Here is a 21,495-nt window from a genome sequence, read left to right on the forward strand (position 1 = left end):
TGTGGTGCTGTGGAGACATCTGTAGGTTGTATGCACTGGCATTGATGATCAAGATTAGGCGAATGGGATCGTAATTGGCCGGATTGGATTTGTCCAGCTTTTTGTGTACGGGATATACTTTGGCAATTTTCCATGTTGTCAGTCAATGCCTGTGTTGTAACGATACAGAAAGAGCATGGCTAGGGGAGCAGCAAGTTTGGCAGCACAAGTCTTCAGTACTATTACTGGAATAGTGTCAGGGCTCACAATCTTTGCAGTATTCAGTGCCTCCAACTGTTTCTTGATATCACATGGAGTGAACTGAATTGTCTGACAACTGGTATTCTGGGGACCACTGGAGGAGGCTGGAATGGATCATCCATTCAGCACTTCTGGCTGAAGACTGCTGCAATCACTTTTTCTTATCTTTTGAATTGATGTATTGGGCTCTTCTGTCATTGAGAATTGGGATGTTTGTGGAGCCTCCTCCTCCAATCCATTCATGACTGGATATTGCAGGACTACAGAGCTTACTTCTGATCCATTGGTTGTCGGATCACTTCGTTCTGTCTATCACTGGCTGCTTATGCTGTTTGGATGCCAGTAGTCCTGTTGGGTGACTTCACCATGTTGACACCTCATCATTGGGTATGCCTGGTATTGCTCCTGCATGTTCTCCTGCACTCTTCATTGAACCAGGGTTGATTCCCTGGCTTGATGGTAATGGTTGAGTGAGGGATTTGCTGGGCCATGAGGTTACAATTTGTTCTGGAGTACAATTCTGCTGTTGATGACCCACAGCACCTCATGGAAGCTCAGTCTTGAGTTGCTGGATCTTCTTGAAGTCTGTCCCATTTAACACAAGATGGATGGTATTCTCAATGTAACGGCAGAGCCTCATCTCCACAAGGACTCTGCAGTAGTCATTCTACCAATACTAGGAGAAAGTGAGGACTGCAGATGCTGGAGATCAGAGTTGAAAATGTGTTGCTGGAAAAGCGCAGCAGGTCAGGCAACATCCAAGGACCAGGAGAATCGACATATTGGGCATGAGGCCGAAGAAGGGCTCATGCCTGAAACATCGATTCTACCAATACTGTCATGGACAGATGCATCTGCAGCCAGCAGATTGGTCAGGGTGAGGTTAAGTATGTCTTTCCCTCGTACTGGTTCCCTCACCACCTGCTGCAGACTCAGTCTAGCAGCTATGTCCTTTACAACTCGACCAGCGCGATCAGTAGTGCTGTTGCTGAGCCACTCTTGGTGGTCGTCTTTGAAAGCCCCCACCCAGAGGACATTGTGTGCCCTTGCCATCTTAGTGTTGCCTCTAGGTATTGTTCAACATGGAGGAATACCGATTCACCAGCGGAGGGAAGGTGGTATGAGGTAACCAGCAGAAGGTTTCTTTGCCCATATTTAACCTAAAGCCATATTACTTCATGGTATCTGGACTCAATGTTGAGGACTCCCACGGCAACTCCCTCCTGATTGTATATCATTGTGCTGCCACCTCTGATGGGTCTGTCTAGTTGATGAGATGGGACATGGGATGATGAAGGTGGTGCCTGTGACATTGTCTGTAAGGTATGATTTTGTGAGAATGACTGTGTCAGGCTGTTTTGAACTCACTAAAACTGAAGAAAAAACCTTTGCTATTCACTTATATTTACGATAATATAAACTTAGAACATAGAACATAGAAAAATACAGTGCAGTACAGGCCCTTCGGCCCTCGATGTTGCGCCGATCCAAGCCCACCTACCCTACACTAGCCCACTATCCTCCATATGCCTATCCAATGCCCGTTTAAATGCCCATAAAGAGGGAGAGTCCACCACCGCTACTGGCAGGGCATTCCATGAACTCACGACTCGCTGAGTAAAGAATCTACCCCTAACATCTGTCCTATACCTACCACCCCTTAATTTAAAGCTATGCCCCCTCGTAATAGCTGACTCCATACGTGGAAAAATGTATGTCAACCCTATCTAAACCCCTAATCATCTTGTACACCTCTATCAAGTCACTCCTAAATCTCCTTTTCTCCAATGAAAACAGCCCCAGGTGCCTTAGCCTTTCCTCAAACGATTTTCCTACCATACCAGGCAACATCCTGGTAAACCTTCTCTGCACCCCTTCCAGTGCCTCCACATCCTTCCTATAGTATGGCGACCAAAACTGCACACAATACTCCAGATGCGGCCGCACCAGAGTCTTATACAACTGCAACATGACCTCAGGACTCCAGAGCTCAATTCCTCTACCAATAAAAGCCAGTACGCCATATGCCTTCTTCACAGCACTATTTACCTGGGTGGCAACTTTCAGAGACCTGTGTACATGGACACCAAGATCCCTCTGTTCATCCACGCTACCAAGTATCCGACCATTAGACCAGTAATGGTCTTACTTGCATGAGGTCACCCCTCAACCTCCTACACACAAGTGAAAAACGGTGCAGTCAATCCAGCCTCTCCTTATAACTCAAACCCTCCAGTCCTATAACATCCCTGTAAATCTTTACTGCACCATCTCCAATTTAATAAGATCCTTTCTGTAGCAGGTCGACTCGGCCTGTACAGAGAAATCCAGATGGGGCCTTAATAACATGCTATACAACAGCAACTCATTGACAGGGCAATGAAGACAAGTGTGCTAAATGCCTTCTTAAGTATTCTGTCTACCTGTGATGCAATGTCCAAAGAACTATGTGTCTTAATCCCTAGGTTTCTCTGTTCAACAATACTACCATTACCAGAGCCCTACCATTAACTGTATAACAAACCTTGTTTGTTTTACCAAAATGCAATACCTCACACTTATCCAAATTAAACCCCATCTCCCACTCCTCAGTCCATTGGCCCATTTGATCAAGATCCCTTTGTAATCTTAGATAATCTTCCTCACTATCTATGACACCACCAACTTTGGTGTCATCCACAAATTTACTAACCATGCTTCCCAGGTTCTCATCAAAATCATTTATAAGAATGACAAAAAACAGTGGACCCAGCACTGATCCCTGTGGAACACTGCTGGTCACTCCTTTCTTAAAAATAACCCTCCAGCACCACCCTCTGTCTCATACCATCAAACCAATTTTCTCCATGGGTCCCATGTGATCTAACCTTAATGACCAGTCTACCATGTGGAACCTTGTCAAAGGCGTTACTAAAGTCTATGTAGATGATGTCTACTCCTCTGCCCTCATCAATTTTCTTGGTCACATCCTCAAAAACCACAATCAAGTTTGTGAGACATAATTTCCCTTACACAAAGCCATGCTGGCTATTCCTAATGCAATTCCTATTGCCTCTCCAAATGCACGTAAATCCTGTCTCTCAGGGTCCCCTCCAACAACTTGCCTACCACTGATGTCAGACTCACCGGCCTAGAGTTTCCAGGCTTCTCTTTGCAGCCTTTCTTAAATAAAGGCAAAGCATTGGTCTCCCACCAGTATTCAGACATCTCACCTGTGGCTACAAATGACACAAATATCTCTGTTATGGGCCCCACAATATACTTCAAGCTTCCCACAAAGTCCTAGGATACGTTTGATCAGGTTCCAGAGAGTTATCTACTTTTATGATTTTCAAAACTTCCACAGTAAATACTGAAGCAAAATATTTGATTAGCATCTCTCCTATCTCCTGTGGTTCCACATATGGATGACTTGGTTGATCTTTAAGTGGCCCTTTTCCCTCCCTAGTTGCTCTTTTGCCCTGAATATACTTGTAGAATCTCTTTGGATCAACCTTATCTGCCAAGGCTATATTATTCCTGTTTTGCCCTCCTGATTTCCCTGTTAAGAATGTCCCTACTCCCTTTGTATTCTTCAAGAGGTTCCCTTGGTCACCTGACACCTAGTCTCTTTTTATTCTTAACCAGGGCATGGATATCTCTATTCATCCATTGTTCCCTACTGTAACCAGCCTTACCTTCCAATCTAACAGGAACATACTGCCCCTGAACTTTCACTTTTGAAAGCCTCTCCACTTGCCAGTCATCCCTTTCCCTACAAACAGTCTACCCCCAACCAACTTTTGACAGTTCTTGGCTTGTACCGTCAAAATTGGCCTTACACCAATTTAGAAGTTTAACTTTTATACAAAGACTATCTTTTTCCATAACTATTTTCAAACTAATAGAATTATGATCACTAGTCCTGAATTGCTACACCACTAACAATTCAGTCACTTGCCCTACCTTATTTCCCAAGAGGGAGTCAAGTTTTGCTCCTTCTCTTGTAGGTACATCTATATATTTATAAAGAAAATTTTCTGAAACAGATGGAACAAATTCCTCCCCATCAAAGACCTTAACATTGTGGCAATCCCAATCTATGTTTGGAAAGTTAAAGTCTCCTACTATTACAACCCCATCATTCCTACATACATCTGAGGTCTCTGTACATAGTTGCTCCTCAGTTTCCTTTTCCTTCTTGTACACACTGTGTTTATGTAGTCAGTCCAGTTCAGTTTCTGGTCAATAGTAACTTCAGAATGCTGATAGTGGGGGATTCAGTGATGGTAATCCCATTGAACTTTCAAGGGGTGATGGTGATATTCTTGCTGGAGATGGTTATTGCCAAACATATGTGTGGCACTAATGTAACTTGCCACTTGCAAGCTCAAACCTAGATATTGTCCAGGTCTTTCTGTATTTGGTCATGGATAGCTTCAGTGTCTGAGGAGTTGTGAATTGTGCAATCCTTGGCAAATGTTCCCACTTCTGACCTTATAATGGAGGGAAGATCATTGGTGAAGCAGCTGAAGATGGTTGGGCCTAGGACACTATCCTGAGGAGCTCCTGCAGTGATATCCTGGAGCTGAGATGACTGACCAATATGACTCCAACCAGAGAAGGGTTTTCTTCAGATACCCATTGAATCCAGCTTTGCTCAGCCTCTGCCATGCTAGACTCCTCCAAATTTAGCTGTCTCTCTCACCTCACCTCTGGAAGCTGAGATTCCTGCCCATGTTTGAACCAAGACATAATGAGACTAAGGTTTGAGAGGACCTAGGAGAACCCAAAACCGTCCTCAGTGAGCAGGTTATTGCTAATCAGGAGGAAGTTTGCTTGTTTACGTTTAACCATGAGACTTCAAGGTGCCTGGAGTCAGTGTTGAGGAATCCCACACAACTCCCTCACAACTGTATATCACCACTCTGTCACGATCCCTGCTGGATCTGTCTTGCCGATAGGACAGGAGATGTCCAGGAAAGGTCATGGGGGCGATGTCTGGGACATTATCTGTAAGGTATAGTCCGGTGAGTCTGCCCATGTCAGGTTGTTGCTTGAACAGGATACAGCCATAACTGAGGAACAGGTGACAGCCACACTGAGCAATAGGATACAGCAGCACTGAGGAATAGGATACAGCAGCACTGAGGAATAGGATACAGCTGCATTGAGGAACAGGCTAGAGCCACACTGAGGAACAGGATGCCTCAGCATTGAGGAACAGGCTACCGCTGCACTGAGGAACAGGCTACAGCCGCACTGAGGAACACAATACAGCCGCTTTGAGGAACAGGATACTGCAGCTTTGAGGAACAGGCTACAGCCACACTGAGGAACAGGATATGACAGCATTGAGGAACAGGCAACAGCAACATTGAGGAACAGGATACAGCAGCACTGAGGAACAAGATACAACAGCATTGAGGAACAGGCTACAACTGCACTGAGAAACAGGATACAGCAGCAATGAAGAACAGGCTCCAGCAGCAATGAGGAATAGGCTATAGCTGCACTGAGGAACAGGCCACAGCCACACTGAGGAACAGGATGCAGCAGCATTGAGGAACAGGCTAAAGCAGCACTGAGAAACAGGATATGACAGCACTGAGAAACAGACTACAGCTGCACTAAGAAACAGACTACAGCTGTACTGCGGAACAGGATATGACAGTATTGAGGAACAGGATATGACAGCATTGAGGAACAGGCTACAGCTGCACTGAGGAACAGGCTACAGCTGTCCTGAGGAACAGGCTACAGCCGCACTGAGGAACAGGCTACAGTTGCATTGAGAAACAGGCTATGACAGCATTGTGGAACTGGCTACAGCTGCACTGAGGAACAGGCTACAGTTGCATTGAGGAACAGGCTATGGCAGTGTTGAAGAATAGGATACATTTCGGACTTGGGAGGTCATGTTGCAGCTGAACAGGACATTAGTTAGGCCACGTTTGGAATACTGTGTTCAATTCTGGTCTTGCTACATGTAAGATATTTGAAACTTGATAGGGTTCAGAAAAGATTGACAAGGATGCTGCCAGTGTTGTAGGGTTTGAGCTAGAGGGAGGAAGCTGAATAGGTTGGGCACTGCTTTCTCTGAAGAGTCGGAGGCTGTGGGAATGACATTATAGAGGTTTATAAAATAATGAGGGGCATGGATAGGGAGAATAGTCAAGTTCTTTTCCCCAGGATAGGGGAGCCAAAAACTAGAGGGTTTAAGTTTAACATGAGAGGGGAAAGATTTAAATGGGACCTAAGGGGCAACTTTCTCATGCAGAGGGTGGTATGTGTATAGAATGAGCTGCCAGAGGAAGTGGTTGTGGCTGGTACAATTACAACATTTAAAAGGCATCTGGATGGGTATATGAACAAGAAAGGGTTTAGTGGGATATTGGCCAAGTGCTGGCAGGTGGGACTAGATTAGGTTAGAATATCTGGTCAGCATGGACAAATTGGATCAAAGGGTCTGTTTCTGTGCTGTACATCTCTGTGACTCGAGGTCACAGCCGCATTGTGCACAGTCTGCAGCATTCATTGAGGAACAGGCTACAGCTGGTAGGAAACTCTTCACAACGGTACCTGGGGAGGGACCGGTTATTTGAACCACCTACTCCTATCATAGAACAGTAATCCCAACCCCATCACTGCCTCCCCACCCCATCACTGTTCATCCCCTCCCACAATCACTGCCCCTCTTCCCCCTCAACAACCCCACCACCCGTCATCACAGTGACCCCTCACCTCATTGTTGCCTCTCTTCCTCCATCACTGCCCCCTTCCCATCACTATTCCTTCCTTCATCACAGCCCCCCTCCCCCATCTCTGTCCCTTTCCCCCCATCACCATCCCCCTTCCCCCATCACGATCACTCTCCCCCCCATCACTGTCCCATGCCTCATCACTGTTCCCCCTCCCCAATCATTCGTCCCTCTCACCATCACCGCACCCCCTCACCCATCACTGCCCTCCTCCTCCATCACTGTCCCCCTCCCTCATCACCAGCCCCTTCTCCTCATCACTGTCCTAGTCCCTATCACTGCCCCTCTCCCTCAACGCCATCTTCCTTCCACCATTGCCACCTTCCTCTCCCATTATTGGCCCCTTCTTCGCTCCTCCCACCAATGCTGCCCCCCTCACCCCATTACTCCTCCCCTCCCCCATCACTGTCTTCGTTCCCCCATCACCACCTCCCTCTGCTTTTACTTTCCCCCTCCCCCACATCACTGTTTCCCTCTCACCAGCACCGTCACCTAAACCTGTAATAAATAGTCATGCTTGTTAAGCACAGAAACCTGGTTTGTTTTCCTGTCAAGTACTTTTAAAACATCTTTCACTTCTGTGACAACTCTGGGAATAGTGGGGTTTGATTTCCAGCATGCTATCCTTTTGGCATGCCTTTCTGGCAGTGTTTGTATAAATACATTTCCTCTAATGTTGTTAAAATGTCAGTGAGCAGGTGACAGAGGCGTAGTCATTCTTGAGACACCAACAATGACGCAATACTTTTTCGAGAAGCCGGGACATGCTGCCCTATATCAAAAATACAGACTTCCTTCACCCAATGAAATCAACGACCTCATCCTCTACTACCTGCAGACAAAGGTGAGTGAGTGGCTGAAATAAAACTCTTCACTTTCCAGGGAGGAATTGGATACAGTTTCAGGGAACCCAGAAGCAACCTCAGTCTGACTGTCATGACAGCAACCTGCAACCAGATCTGGTTTTTAACACTCATGGAGCGTGGGTGTCGCTGGCTGGCCCAGCATTTATTGTCTGTCCCTAGTTGCCCTTGAGAAGGTGGTGGTGAGCTGCCTTCTTGAACCCCTGTAGCCCATGTGCTGTGGGTTGATCCTGAGGGATGGAATTCCAGGATTTGTGACAGTGATGGAATATTTCCAAGGTACAAGATGGTGACTGGCTAGGAGGGGATCTTGCACGTGGTGGTGTTCCCATGTATCTGCTGCCCTTGTCCTTCTAGATGGAAGTGGTCATGGGTTTGGAAGCTACTGCCTGAGGATCTTTGGCGAATCTCTGTGGTCCATCTTCTAGATAGTACACACTGCTGGCAAAGAGCATCAGTGATGGAGAGAGAGGGGATCTTGTGGATGTAGCACCTTGTCCTTGTACATGGAAGTGGTCTTGGCTTTGGAAGGTGCTGCCTGAAGACCTTTGGTGAATTTATGCAGTTATGCGGCTTGGAAAGAACATTGCTTGAATGCTAAACAGGAAAAGCAGGAAAACATAGACAGGTGTGAAGAGATTTCACGAATAACAAATCAGATTAGAATTCTGTGGTTCTACCACATCCATTCATGAATAGGAGGGAACAATTACACAATCGACTGGCGTAGAAAGCTACACAAACATCCCCAGTCTCAGTAATGGGGAGATTCCAGCACATCAGTGCAAAAGAAAAGGTTGAAGCATTGCAAGCGTCTTTGGTTACAAATGCTAGTGGATGATCTGCCTTGACCTCCAGTCTTCAGGTGGCATACGTACTAGAAATGGTGTGTTTCTTTAAGGTTAAGGGAAACGCCCTAAGCTTGGAAAATCTTTTTCGTTTCAACTTGACCGGTCATAGAGTCATTGAGGTCTACAGCTCGGAAACAGGCCCTTTGGCCCAACTTGGCCATGCTGCCCAGTTTTCACAATTAAACGAGTTGCATTTGCCTTCTTTTGATCCATGTCCCTCCGGACTTATTCCATCCATGTACCTGTCTAAATGTTTCTTAGACAATGAAATTGTATTCGCTTCCACCACGACCTCTGGCAGTCCATTCCAGGCACTCACCAACCTCCATGAACAAAATTGCCCGCTGGACTCTTTTGTATCTCTCCCCTTTCACCCTAAATCTATGCCTTCCAGTTTCAGACTCCCCTAGAATGGGGAAAAGCATTGGCCAACTATCTTGTCTATGCCTCCCATGATTTTATAGATCTCTATAAGGTCACCTTCTCATTGTCCAACGTTCCAGGGAGAAAAAATCCCAGCCTATCTAATCTCCCCTTATAATTCAAACCTTCCAGTTGAGGTAGCATCCTAGGAAATCTTTTCTGTACTCCTCTAGTTTAATAATATCCTTTCTATAGTGCAGTGACCAGAACTGCACACAGTACCCCAAATGTGGCCCCACCAGTGTCTTATACCACTACAACAAGATGTTCCAACTTCTATAATCATTGCTCTGACTGATGAAAGCAAGCATACCGAAAGCCTTTTTCACCCCCTCATCTACCTCATTTTCAAGGAGCTATGAACCTGTACCTCTAGATCTCTTTGTTCTGTAACATTCCCCAGAGCCCTACCATTGACTGTGTAAGCCCTCCCCTGGTTTCACCCACCAAAATGCATTGATATAAATTAAACTGTACCTGTCATTCCTCAGCCCACTGGCCCAGTTGATCAACATCTCGCTGCATTCCCAGATAACCTTCTTCACTGTCCACTGTCCCATCAAACTTGACGTCATCCACGTTGCAGAAGTTGTGGCTGAAACTGTATGTGCAAAAGATGTCCCTCAACAAAGAATATAGTGTAGAACTAATAAGAAAGAGCTTCTCAGTATTTGGAGTTTTGTTTTAAAGTGCCGGATCAGAAGTAAAATGTGAAATTGCTGGAAAAACTCTGGCAACATCTGTGAAAAGAATGCAGAGTTAACATTTCAGGTCCACTGACTGTTCGTATTGTAACTGTTGGTATATATCGTTGGACGAGGTGGGGGATGGACAAGGAGAAGAAGTAAGCCATAGGCAGAGCTGGACCCCATACAGAGAGAACAACGTTTGGGAAGATAAAGGAATGGGTAGAGGTCAGCCTGGGGGAAGCAACAGCTGCTAATGTTAGTGGCTGACAATGGGGTGTTTGCAGTAGCAGCCCACGTGACAACAAGGCCCAGTGTGTGGGCTTGGGGTAGGGACATGGATGAAGGTGCTCAGGCTGTTAAACCATTGAACTCAATATGGAGTCCAAAATGCTGCCGGGAAAACCAGATATTGTTCAGGGAATGTTGGCCAGGGAGTGGTGTGTTGAAATCAGAAGTGTTTTCAGAAACCAGATCAATAATTATTTGGTTGAAACCCTGAAGGAGTTACTTGAAGTTGAGAAAGTTTTATGAAGGCTGAAAGAACAGGCTATTAGATTCTCAAAGTGTGGATTTGAAGCCATGGTTACATTAAGCCTGACTGATGTGATAGAGAGGGGAATTGGTGTTGGTTTTGTAAATGAGTGCTGTTGTGATGAATGGGATTATATTTTTGCTGTGGATTGTTAGAAAAACATCTGGATCACTGGTGTCCTTTAGGGAAGGAAACAGCTGTCTTTATGTGGTCTGGCCTCCGTGTGATTCCAGACACACAGCAATACGATTAACTGCTCTCTTGGTGATTAGGGATGGGTAATATATGCTGATGTGGTCAGCGTCACTCTCATCCCATGAATGATTTTTAAAAAAAATCCAGGAAAAGCAGCTGACTTGATTTTCAGCTCATTCACAACCTTCAACCTTCACCCCAAACAGAATAGCAGCGCTGTGTACCATCACTGCACTGCAGCAACTCAGTAAGCACTCTCCAAGTCCACTTACTCTAACACATATAGACAGACAATAGACAGTAGACAATAGGTGCAGGAGTAGGCCATTCAGCCCTTCGAGCCTGCACCGCCATTCAATGTGATCATGGCTGATCATTCCTAATCAGTATCCGCTTCCTGCCTTATCTCCATAACCTTTGATTCCTCTATCTTTGAGAGCTCTATCCAACTCTTTCTTAAATGAATCCAGACACAGGGCCTCCACTGCCCTCTGGGGCAGAGCATTCCACACAGCCACCACTCTCTGGGTGAAGAAGTTTCTCCTCATCTCTGTCCTAAATGGTCTACCCCGTATCTTTAAGCTGTGCACTCTGGTTCGGCACTCACCCATCAGTGGAAACATGTTTCCTGCTGCCAGAGTGTCCAATCCTTTCATAATCTCATATGTCTCAATCATATCCCCTCTCAGTCTTCTAAACTCAAGGGTATACAAGCCCAGTCGCTTCAGTCTTTCAGTGTAAGGTAATCCCTCCATTCCAGGAATTGACCTCGTGAACCTATGCTGCACTCCTTCAATAGCCAGAATGTCTTTCCTCAAATCTGGAGATCAGAACTGCACACAGTACTCCAGGTGTGGTCTCACCAGGGCCCTGTACAGCTGCAGAAGCACCTCTTTGCTTCTATACTCAATTCCTCTTGTTATGAAGGCCAGCATGCTATTAGCCTTCTTCACTACCTGCTGTACCTGCATGCTTGCCTTCATTGACTGGTGTACAAGAACATCCAGACCTCTCTGTACTGCCCCTTTACCTAAATTAATTCCATTGAGGTAGTAATCTACCTTCCTGTTCTTGCCACCAAAGTGGATAACCATACATTTATCCACATTAAACTGCATCTGCCATGCATCTGCCCACTCACCTAACTTGTCCAGGTCACCCTGTAATCTCCTAACATCCTCATCACATTTCACCCTGCCACCCAGCTTTGTATCATCAGCAAATTTCCTAATGTTATTGCTGACACCATCTTCTATATCATTAACATATATTGTAAAAAGCTGCGGTCCCAGCACGGATCCCTGTGGTACCCCACTGGTCACTGCCTGCCATTCCGAAATGGAGCCATTTATCACTACCCTTTGTTTCTTATCAGCCAACCAATTTTCAATACAATCTAGTACTTTGCCTCAATACCATGTGCCCTAAGTTTACTCACTAACCTCCTATGTGGGACTTTATCAAAAGCTTTCTGAAAGTCCAGGTACTCTACATCTCCTGGATCTCCTTTGTCCATCTTCAGAGTTACATCCTCAAAAAATTCAACCCATCCACGATTTCCCGAGCCACCTCCTTCAGTACCCTGGGATGTAGACCATCAGGCCCCGGAGACTTATCAACCTTCAGACCTAACAGTCTCTCCAACACCAAATCCTGGCAAATATAAATTCCCTTCAGTTCAGGTCCTTCAGCCATTGTTACCTCAGGGAGATTGCTTGTGTCTTCCCCAGTGAACACAGATCTGAAGTACCCATTTAATTCTTCTGCCATTTCTTTGTTCCCTGTAATATATTCCCCTGTTTCTGTCTTCAAGGGCCCAATTTTAGTTCTAACCATTTTTTTGCCTTGCACAAAATTAAAAAAGCTTTTACTATCTTCCTTTATATTATTGGCCAGTTTACCTTCGTACCTCATTTTTCCTCTGCGTATTTCGTTCTATAAGGGCTAGGACAGTATTTACGTGGGAACACCACCACCTTCAGGCTCCTCTCGAAGCTACACGCTATCATGACTATTGCTGGGTCAGAATCCTGGAACTCCCTCCTGTATCTACACTGCAAGGACTGCAGCAGTTCAGGAAGGCAGCTTGGGCTAGTTGGGATGGGCAATAAATACCGACGTTGTCAGTGATGCTGAAATCCCAAGAAAGGTGTTATTGTTGCACTCCCAGTTTCGGGTTGTATTCTCATTTCCATGCCTGAAGGTGAGAGGTTCACAATGTCGTGTTGATTTGAGTTTACAACCCAAGCACAGGACCCAAGGACTGTTGCCCTGTCAGAAACGCTGATTGGCAGACAATGAGGCCTGACTATTTCCTGCTTTGAAAGAAATTTTGGAAAGAGAATTTCACTCGGTGTTACAGAAAATATTGGAGACAATAATTGTCCGGTGTCATTACTAACAGTTGCATTGAAATGTGTTCTGTAAACTTCTCAACCCATTCACCACCTGCTGTGGCCACTGCCTTTTTAAAAGGGATTTCTGTGAGGTGGCCAGAGTACTTGCCTGTTTCAGGCAGGACCACATTAGTTGTCGAACTTTGCTCCTGTGATATCGTTAGGACCCCAATTGTAATTTTAAAGGATACATGGGATGGTGCGGTGTTCTTGTGCTGCCTCCAGACTTTGAAAAACGTTTTGCAGAGTCCCTGGAAAAGGGAATCACTCTGACATTTATCAAAGAATGGTTCCCAAAACCTTTTCAATGTTGCCATTGTCATGCAGGCAGAAGGAGGATGCTTAGGAGAAAAAGCTGTAGGGCTTGTCTGTGGTTCCTCCTCTGGCACTGGCACAGTGACCCCTGGCCTGTCTCCATATGAAGAAAGGGCATGTGAAGTAGGGTCAGATTTCCCAGCATCCTTCAGTGCTGATGGGCAATTCCTGGGGTGATGGAGATGCTCCACCTGGCTCTCCGCAGTCGCAGTATTTACTACACCGCTGCAGCTTCTGGGCAATAAGGGCCAGTGCCTCCCACATTCCTGTCTGCTTCTGCTGGCTCTCCCTATGCATGTGGATGAAATGTCTGGTTGCTGACACCACAGGTTCCTGTCCAGCTCGGGGCTGAGCAATTCCCTGCTCTCTGGCAGCCCTCCGGGTGCCAGCCGACTGGGACCATTCCTCCCTCGGCCAGCTATGGAGCTGTCACACTGAGTGTGCTCCCACATTCTTGAACACAAACATTCCCATCGAGGTGTCAGTGTTTGAGCTGCTGGGAGGAATCCTCGCGGCGTCGAGGATGAAGCTTCTGGGGTGGGTGAGGGGTGCCGGTGTTTCTGTGTTGACTTTATGGACATCCTGCTGGACAAAGGGAGAGACAGACACAGTGTTGCAGTGGGTGGTTGGGCGAGGTGATGGCCGCAGTGCTATTATCGCTGGACTGTTAATGCAGAGACCTAGGTAATGTTCCAGGGACCTAGGTTTGAATCCTGCGAGCAGCAGTTGATGGGAGCTGAATTCAATAAAAATCTGGAATTAAGATTCTCATCATGACCATAAAACCATTGTCAGTTGTCAGGAGAAAAGGACATCTGGTTCACTTTAGGGAAGGAAATTGCAATCCTAATTTATTGCAGCGTACATGTGACTCCAGACCCAGAGCAATGTGGTTGACTTTTAACTATCCTCTGGGCAATTAGGGATGGACAGTAAATGCTGGCCCAACCAGCGATACCCTCATCCCATAAATGAATAAAATAAGGTTCAAAGTGGTGTGCAATGTATAAGACATGAAGCATGATTAATAGGAGAGTGGTCGTGAAGTGCAGAGTGGTACGTGCCTGGATGTTTCTGCATCTCCCCAGGAGTAGTCTGTCTGGTCCTGTGAGGGCAAGCATTCTCTCCTTGTTGGGGCTAATGTCAGACAATTTACCCCCCCATATGGCCTCTCTCTACCCCGGTGTGAGCTGTCCTCTCCTCTGAGGTGTTTCAAAGGACAGTGGAGACAGTGCGAAGGGCAGACAGGGTTAGTGCTATGGGGGCGGGGGGGGCGGGGTTTGAGGCGGGCAAAGCAAGAGCAAGCGAAGGATGCATTCAAAAGAGTGGCAGAGTATAAGCCTTAGCGGGAGGTTGATGCATTTCCTGAGACAGAGTGAGTGTGAGACAGTTAAGAGCAGAGTGTGGCACTTACCCTGATGGAGTGAAGGTGGTATTGACCTTCTACACCTGGAATCAGTGCACACACAGGTGGCAATCTCAGACCAGGCTGGCAGGGTAAGGTGACATGGCCTGTTTTACTGGTCCTTTAGGAAGAGGGCACCTCTCCTTTTCACTACCCAACTCCCAGTTCCCTGTCAAAGAATCACAATGCCATTTTTCCTTCCTTCATCATGTTCAGGCTCTGTCTTTGACCAAGCAGGGCATCATTGGAATCTGGGTGCACAGCGACTGCTTATAGATGTCAAAGGCTCCAAGAATGCCAGCCTTTCAGTGGATGTCTATTGTGTGGGAAGTTGTTGTGGACAATGGTGCATGCTGAGGTGGGGCAGAAATTGGATAAAAGAGATGTTATAAGATATGGTGACAAAACTCGCTAGGGCCTAATGGCAGATTTCCTCCTACACAATCCGAACTTCATCAAAAAAGTGCAAGAGTCAGCCCACAATCCTTTTCATTAATGTGCTTTTTTTCCCCTCCTAGATGTCTTTATAATTTGTTTGAACACTTTTGTCTCCTAGTTATATAATTTATGTTTGGCCAATGGTCAAGAGCATCCAAGTGGACAATGAAGAGTCAGTGTGCTTTCTGTTTGGCTGTGTGTACAGTATGGACCCAGTGAGGGGCTGGGGCAATTTAAGGTCATGTGATGCCATCTCCTGGAAATTGACCAACTGGAGATGGCAACCTGAGTGCTTGCCTTCCCCTTGCTGTGGGTTTGATTTGTTGATCTATGAACCAGTTTAAATGTGCACTGTCTTTGCTGGGCAACTGTCAATAATTGAACGTGGAATTACTAAGTGTGGATATTTCTCAGGAAGGGGGGGATAAAGTATGTGTTTAAGTAAAAATGTGGTCCTGTTTTCAGAAAGGGAAGCCATTCACCCTGGCAGTGGATGTTGGATGTGGTTCAGGTCAAAGCACCAGGGGATTGACTTCTTACTTTGAAGAAGTGGTTGGGATTGATATGAGTGAAGCTCAGATTGAAGAGGCGAAGAAGATGGAAAGATCTGATAATGTCTCTTACAGGTAACCATAGTCATCTCAAGCTTTTTCACAGACTGCAACAATTGTCCATTTTGTTGAGAGAGATTAATTTTATTTTAGAAAGTTTGATCACACTTAGAGGGATCTAGCTCAATAAAGTTGATTGCCATAGGATTGTTTGTTGGATTTTAATATAGCTAAAATGCCTTTATGGATTACCTTTATAGCTGGGCGGCACAGTGGCTCAGTGGTTGGCACTGCTGCCTCACAGCGCCAGAGACCCGGGTTCAATTTCTGTCTCGGGCAACTGTCTGTGTGGAGTTTGCACATTCTCCCCATTCCTCCCACAGTCCCAAGATGTGCGGGTAGGTGAATTGGCCATGCTAAATTGCCTGTAGTATTAGGTGGATTAGTCAGCAGTAAATATAGGGTGATGGGTTGCACGTCGGAGGGTCGGTGTGGACTTGTTGGGCCGAAGGGCCTGTTTTCACACTGGAGGGAATCTAATCTAAAAAACTGAATGGGTTAGGCCTGTATCCTCTGCAGTTTAGAAGAGTCAAAGCTAACTGAACTGAAATGTATAAGATCATGAAGGGATTTGATTGACTGGATGTTGAAAGAATGTTTTCCCTTGCAGGAGCATCTAAAGCTAAAGGTCATAGTTTATACGTCTACTCAAAATAGATGAGGAAACATTTCTTCTCTCAAAGCTTTAAGTCTTTGGAATTCAGTCCCTCACAAGTCAGTGGATATGGAATCCTTAGATAATTTTAAGACAGAGGTAGAAAGATTCTTGATCACCAAAGGGATAAAAGATTATCAGGGATGTGCAGGAATGTAGCAGTGAGGTTAAAATCAGGTCAGCCATGATCTTATTGAATGAAGAACAGGTTTGAAGGGCCCAGGTGACCGACTCTTGTTGCTTGTTTGTATGTAAATGGAAGGTAACAGGAAATGTGGATATTGGATACAGATATGCCAAGATATCATTAGCAAAGATGAAAAAGGATTACATGTGATTATTGATCATGAGCTCAAGTTATCTAATCAAAATGGTGCTATTATCAGCAGTCCAGCACCATTCTTCATATTGAAGTAATTTCGTTATAAATTCAATGATAATCCATATAATTTATTGATACAGCCACCATCAGAACATGAAAAATGATGGACTGAACAAAACTCACTGGGCTTTATTTAGTAATTCACAGGATGTGAGCATTGCTGGCTACGTCCATTCGGTCTGTCTCACACAACTGAAGGGCCTTGTCTATCACGATATAACTGATCCTTGCCCCATTCAAATCCATGTGATCTTCTGGAGAAGGCGAGACACGAGATAAACCCACACCAAATGGTGGGAAATCAAACAATTTCCTTTGTGATGTCTTTCAGCCGGTTGGAATGACTGTGCTGTCTCTTCAAGCAGAGGCTTGTTGAATCACACACTAAACAGGCATCGACGAAGCCACCCATTGGACTTAGCCTGAAATCAACACCCTATAGATGGAGATCCCACCAATCAGAGGCTCTTGCGTTTAACAGCATCTCAGAGGAGCCCATGGCTGCTGGCAAAATAGCACCCTGAAATCCCAGAATCCTTGGAGGTTTTGAGGCTGAGGTAGCTGATTTGTGATGGGTGAGGTGAGGTAGTTCTCTTGTTGGTGATCAAGGTGAGATAGGGGCAAGAGGTTCAGAAGCAAAGGCAGGTGGTGACACATATTGGGCAAGCCCCTACTCTGTGTTTAATCCTACAACTTGAGGTGACAAGCTGCCTGAACAGACTTGCTGTGTTGTGTGTATGGGGTAGAACTCTAATAAGTCTCCCAAAGTACTGCTACATATGGACCTTTCTGTAGGAATCTTTATGCACAGCTTTATCTCTGCCCACGTTCTCCCATGACTATGTTGGAATTTCTGCTCCCCAATAGTTTTACTGTGTAATCACGTGACACTAATGTCAACAATACCCGTGATGCTGCCATCAATCGGGATGTGCTGCTTGGTGCCCCAGTTTTCCGATTTCCTGAGGTCCCTGTTCTTTATCCTGACTCTCATTATATATTTACTCTTGCCTGCAACTGGCCACCTCAGACGCCTCAAATGGCGATAAGGCGAGAAGGTCAATCAGAAGAGGGAAGACCAAATGGTTTAGATACACCACTGGCCCACCGAATATTAAGTGCTCTTTCTGTTCCCAAGTCGACCATCTCTGGGAATGGAGGATATCTGGAGCAAGAGGCTCTCGCTATCACAAAACACTAGAGCAAGTGGAAGTGATTAACTTTGAACAAAGATAGCTAAAAGGAAAATTGATTGAAGTGCTTGAAATTATAAAGGATGCAGTAAGTGAGGCAATTAACCATCTCTGTTTGTCCATGAGTGAACGACTTAGTCATTTAATTGAAGATCATTTAATTGAGGAAAACAAATTAAGATTTAAACACAGAGTAATTAGGTCATGGATAGGACAGAGCGATTGGGTCTGTTTTTGACCCAAACAAAGCTAAGGGGTGACCTAAAATTATGAAATTATGAAAGGGTTTGGTGAGGGAGAACATCAATATAAGATAAACACCAAACAATCCAACAGGGAATTCAGAAGAAATTATTTTTCTTATTATCCAGAAGCAGTATCACACACAACTGAACATTTCTTATTCCACTCTGACTTTTTTTCCTACATTATCAGTAGATCACCCGTGTTAACGATTGAATAATTTATGTGCAAAGCCCATTAAGGATAAAACCATAAAAGGTGAGCGAGAGGGAGAGGGAGCTAAATCAAAGTGATTTAGGAGGGGAGATAAAGCACTGTACCCCCTCTGGTGTCCTCCTCTCTCTAAAGGTATCGAGAGTATTGGTGGAAAAGGTCAAGGCACCTTAGTTGTATTTTATCATCAGAGACAGACAACTGGTGCCAGTTTGACCCGAGTTTCACCACTTCTCAGGTGGGGGTGAGAGTCCTCAGCTGGTACAGGAATTGAAGCCATGGTATTAGCATCATTCTACATTACAAACTAGTCATCCAGCCAACTGAGCTAACCAACCTCTAAGCTAAAAAGTGTCTTGACTCAAAGAGTGATGAGAATGTGGTATTCACTACCATAGGGAGGAGTTGAAATGAATGGTATCGATGCATTTACCTGGATAAACATTTGAGCCATAAGGGAGCAAAGAGTTGCAATGGTAGATTCACATGTGAGAAGATGGGAGGAGCCTCAAGTAGGGCAGAAAGATCTGTTCTGAATGGCCTGTTTCTCTGACATATATCTTATCTTAACATAAAGAATAGTGAGTTCAGAATCCTTAGTCTCTTTTATATTTGAAGCGAATTAATATTTTCTATGGGCGGAAAATTCAAATCTTAACAGGAGATCAGTTTGAGGGCACTTTCAGAGTCCACACAAACACAATGGGCTGAACATCTGTGCCATAAAAGTCTCTCTGGGTTTGTGCTGTCAGACCTTCCTATCGTCTGTTTGTCTTTATCAGTGAAGAATTAACTCTTGACGTGTGTGATATACCCAGGACCTCCATTAACCATCTACAGAGTTTGAAGCTCTTGTATTCCTGTGTTTGTCGATTCACTCCACAGACAGGGCCTGGCGGAGGAGCTGGGGTTCCAGGACGGTTCTGTCGACCTGGTAACAGTGGGAGCTGCAGCACAGTGGTTTGACTTGGAGAAGTTCATGAAGGAAATTGACAGGGTTTTAAAACCCAAAGGCTGCCTGGCTCTCTATTGCTATACAGTTCCCTGTATACTGAATTTCGATGATTGCTCTGAAACCCTGACCCAGATTATCCAAGACGTAAGTAGTCTGAAAGAAAGACTTGCCTTCATACAGCAACTTTCACATCCCAAAGCACCAAAGCCAATGAACTGTAGTCGCTGTTGGGAAATGGCAGCCAATTTGTACACAGCACACACAAATAACATTGTGGGATTGAGCAAATAATCTCTCTTAAGTGCTGCTTCGGGAAAGAATAGTGACCAGACCACTAAGAGGGAGTCACCAGGTTATCTTTAAAGGAAATTTCTCAATCAGTTCCAGTTTTTCACACAATGTCCCAGTATCCTGACAGCTTATTTCCAAATTTCTCAACTGTCCCAGTTTTTAGATTCCCTGACATCCCTATCTTTTACCCTGACTCTCATAGTCTCTTGACAGTTGCCCCCACCCATATAAAAGGCACCTTGTGCTGTGCTCTAATCTGGGATTCAGAATTTTGGAGAGGGCATGAACAATACGTGAATCCTTCCTGGCTGTATTCCCTCAACGTTGCAAGAACACTTTCACAGCCTTTCCCTTCAAAGGAAGCTGAGGTAAGGGACTATCCTGCTGTCTCTCAAATAGTGAGTGTGTAAGTCCATAAAACTGAGGAGTAAATGGAGCCCATTCAGTCCATGGCTGTGGCTCTGGTATTCAATGAGATCATGGCTGATATATGGCTGATGTTTAGGGTCTAGCAGCACCTTCAGCTACAAGGCCAGTCATTTCACTCTGGACCCAGAACAAATACAAGGAAGATGAGGGGAGGATTTGGTGAGAAGGGAGGAGAGAGGGGGAAAGGATTGATTCGTAGGATATACTGAGGGTAATTTACCCACATGGTCATCTATAAATTAATTCCATGAGCAGCAGGGAGGGGATCAATCTCTGGTTGATGACTGACGATTGACTCTGGATGACTATCAACTGCAAGCTGCACTTAATGAGGTAGTCAGACACCATACACCTGCAAACTGTCGATCAGCACCGGGAAAGGTGACGGACAAGTTTGGTTAGCCATGCCAAGTTTAACCAAACTTCTCATCAAAAGAGCCTGTACTTTCCTCTGAGTGCAAAGACAACTTCACATCCCTCAGGTACTGTTGTTAATTTAAAATCCAGCTTCTAACTGAAAGTGACCATTGTTAGACGCTAGTGCGCAAATGAAAATAAACAAGACTTCGGAATGGAGCTTATTGCTAGGCTTGTCACTGTGCAATGTTATGGATCGGACCAAAACCCCTCAAAGCATAGCAAGGAGATAGTCTAGACCCAAACTTTTATCTTATTCAAAGGCAAATGTAAGGCATTGTGTTCTAGATGTGATTCAATTGGTTCATCTTCTAGACTTTAAGCAAAACGCACTTCATTATTATGCTATCGTTAAAATCCAATCAAAATGAGAAAAATTGGCATAGTTTTAACTCTATTAAAAGACTCAATAAAATAATATAATATTTAACTGCTGCTCATCAACTGTTCCAAAATAGCAACATACCATAAGCACACCCTTGGCAAAGGCCTATTCAGCAAAACAGATTTCCCTCACTTGCTATCTCCTTCAGCCCATGAATGAACATCAAAAGAATGGATCTAGCAGCAGAGAAAGAACTCAAACTTTTGTAGCAGCATAGAGAGAGAGAGACAGAGAGAGAGACAGACAGAGAGAGAGAGAGAGAGAGAGAGAGAGGCATGTACCAGTGCCAACTCCAAAACCCTAACTTCAACAACTGAAGGCTGAACTAAAATCTTGGGTCTGTGTGAACCTGAGTCCAACCACTCATGCTTCTTTTGTCTAATTAGGAAAAAAACCCTTTACCCTGCTTTCTATGTGCCAAACACCTCAGCACCAGGTGGGAGTGCTGTAGAACAGAGAAACCTTTGGGTTCAGGTACATCATTCTTTGAGGTTTGCATCACATATCGATGGGGGTTAAAAAGGTGTTTAGCATGTTTGCCTTCATTGCACAGTCCTTTGAGTATAGAAGTTGGGAAGTCACATTGAGGTCGTATAGGACATTGGTAACGTCTCTTATAGAGTACTGTGTCCAG

At 45.0% G+C, this 21,495-nt stretch overlaps 1 protein-coding gene across 5 annotated transcripts in view; it reads left to right on the top strand.

Annotated features, from left to right (window-relative positions):
- The window catches only part of LOC132817248 (putative methyltransferase DDB_G0268948), a 167,535-nt gene that overhangs the window by 130,750 nt on the left and 15,290 nt on the right, over positions 1-21,495 (top strand). For 4 of the 5 annotated variants that reach the window (XM_060827607.1, XM_060827606.1, XM_060827605.1 and 1 more), the window contains 3 exons: positions 7,672-7,824; positions 15,553-15,713; positions 19,270-19,483. In XM_060827607.1, coding sequence (XP_060683590.1) covers positions 7,714-7,824; positions 15,553-15,713; positions 19,270-19,483 — 486 coding nt within the window. In that variant the 5' untranslated portion in view covers positions 7,672-7,713. The remainder of the gene's footprint in view (positions 1-7,671; positions 7,825-15,552; positions 15,714-19,269; positions 19,484-21,495) is intronic. The other variant, XM_060827608.1, reaches the window with a different exon arrangement.

This window comes from Hemiscyllium ocellatum, chromosome 7 (genome assembly GCF_020745735.1).
Source record: "Hemiscyllium ocellatum isolate sHemOce1 chromosome 7, sHemOce1.pat.X.cur, whole genome shotgun sequence".
Classification (NCBI taxonomy): domain Eukaryota; kingdom Metazoa; phylum Chordata; class Chondrichthyes; order Orectolobiformes; family Hemiscylliidae; genus Hemiscyllium; species Hemiscyllium ocellatum.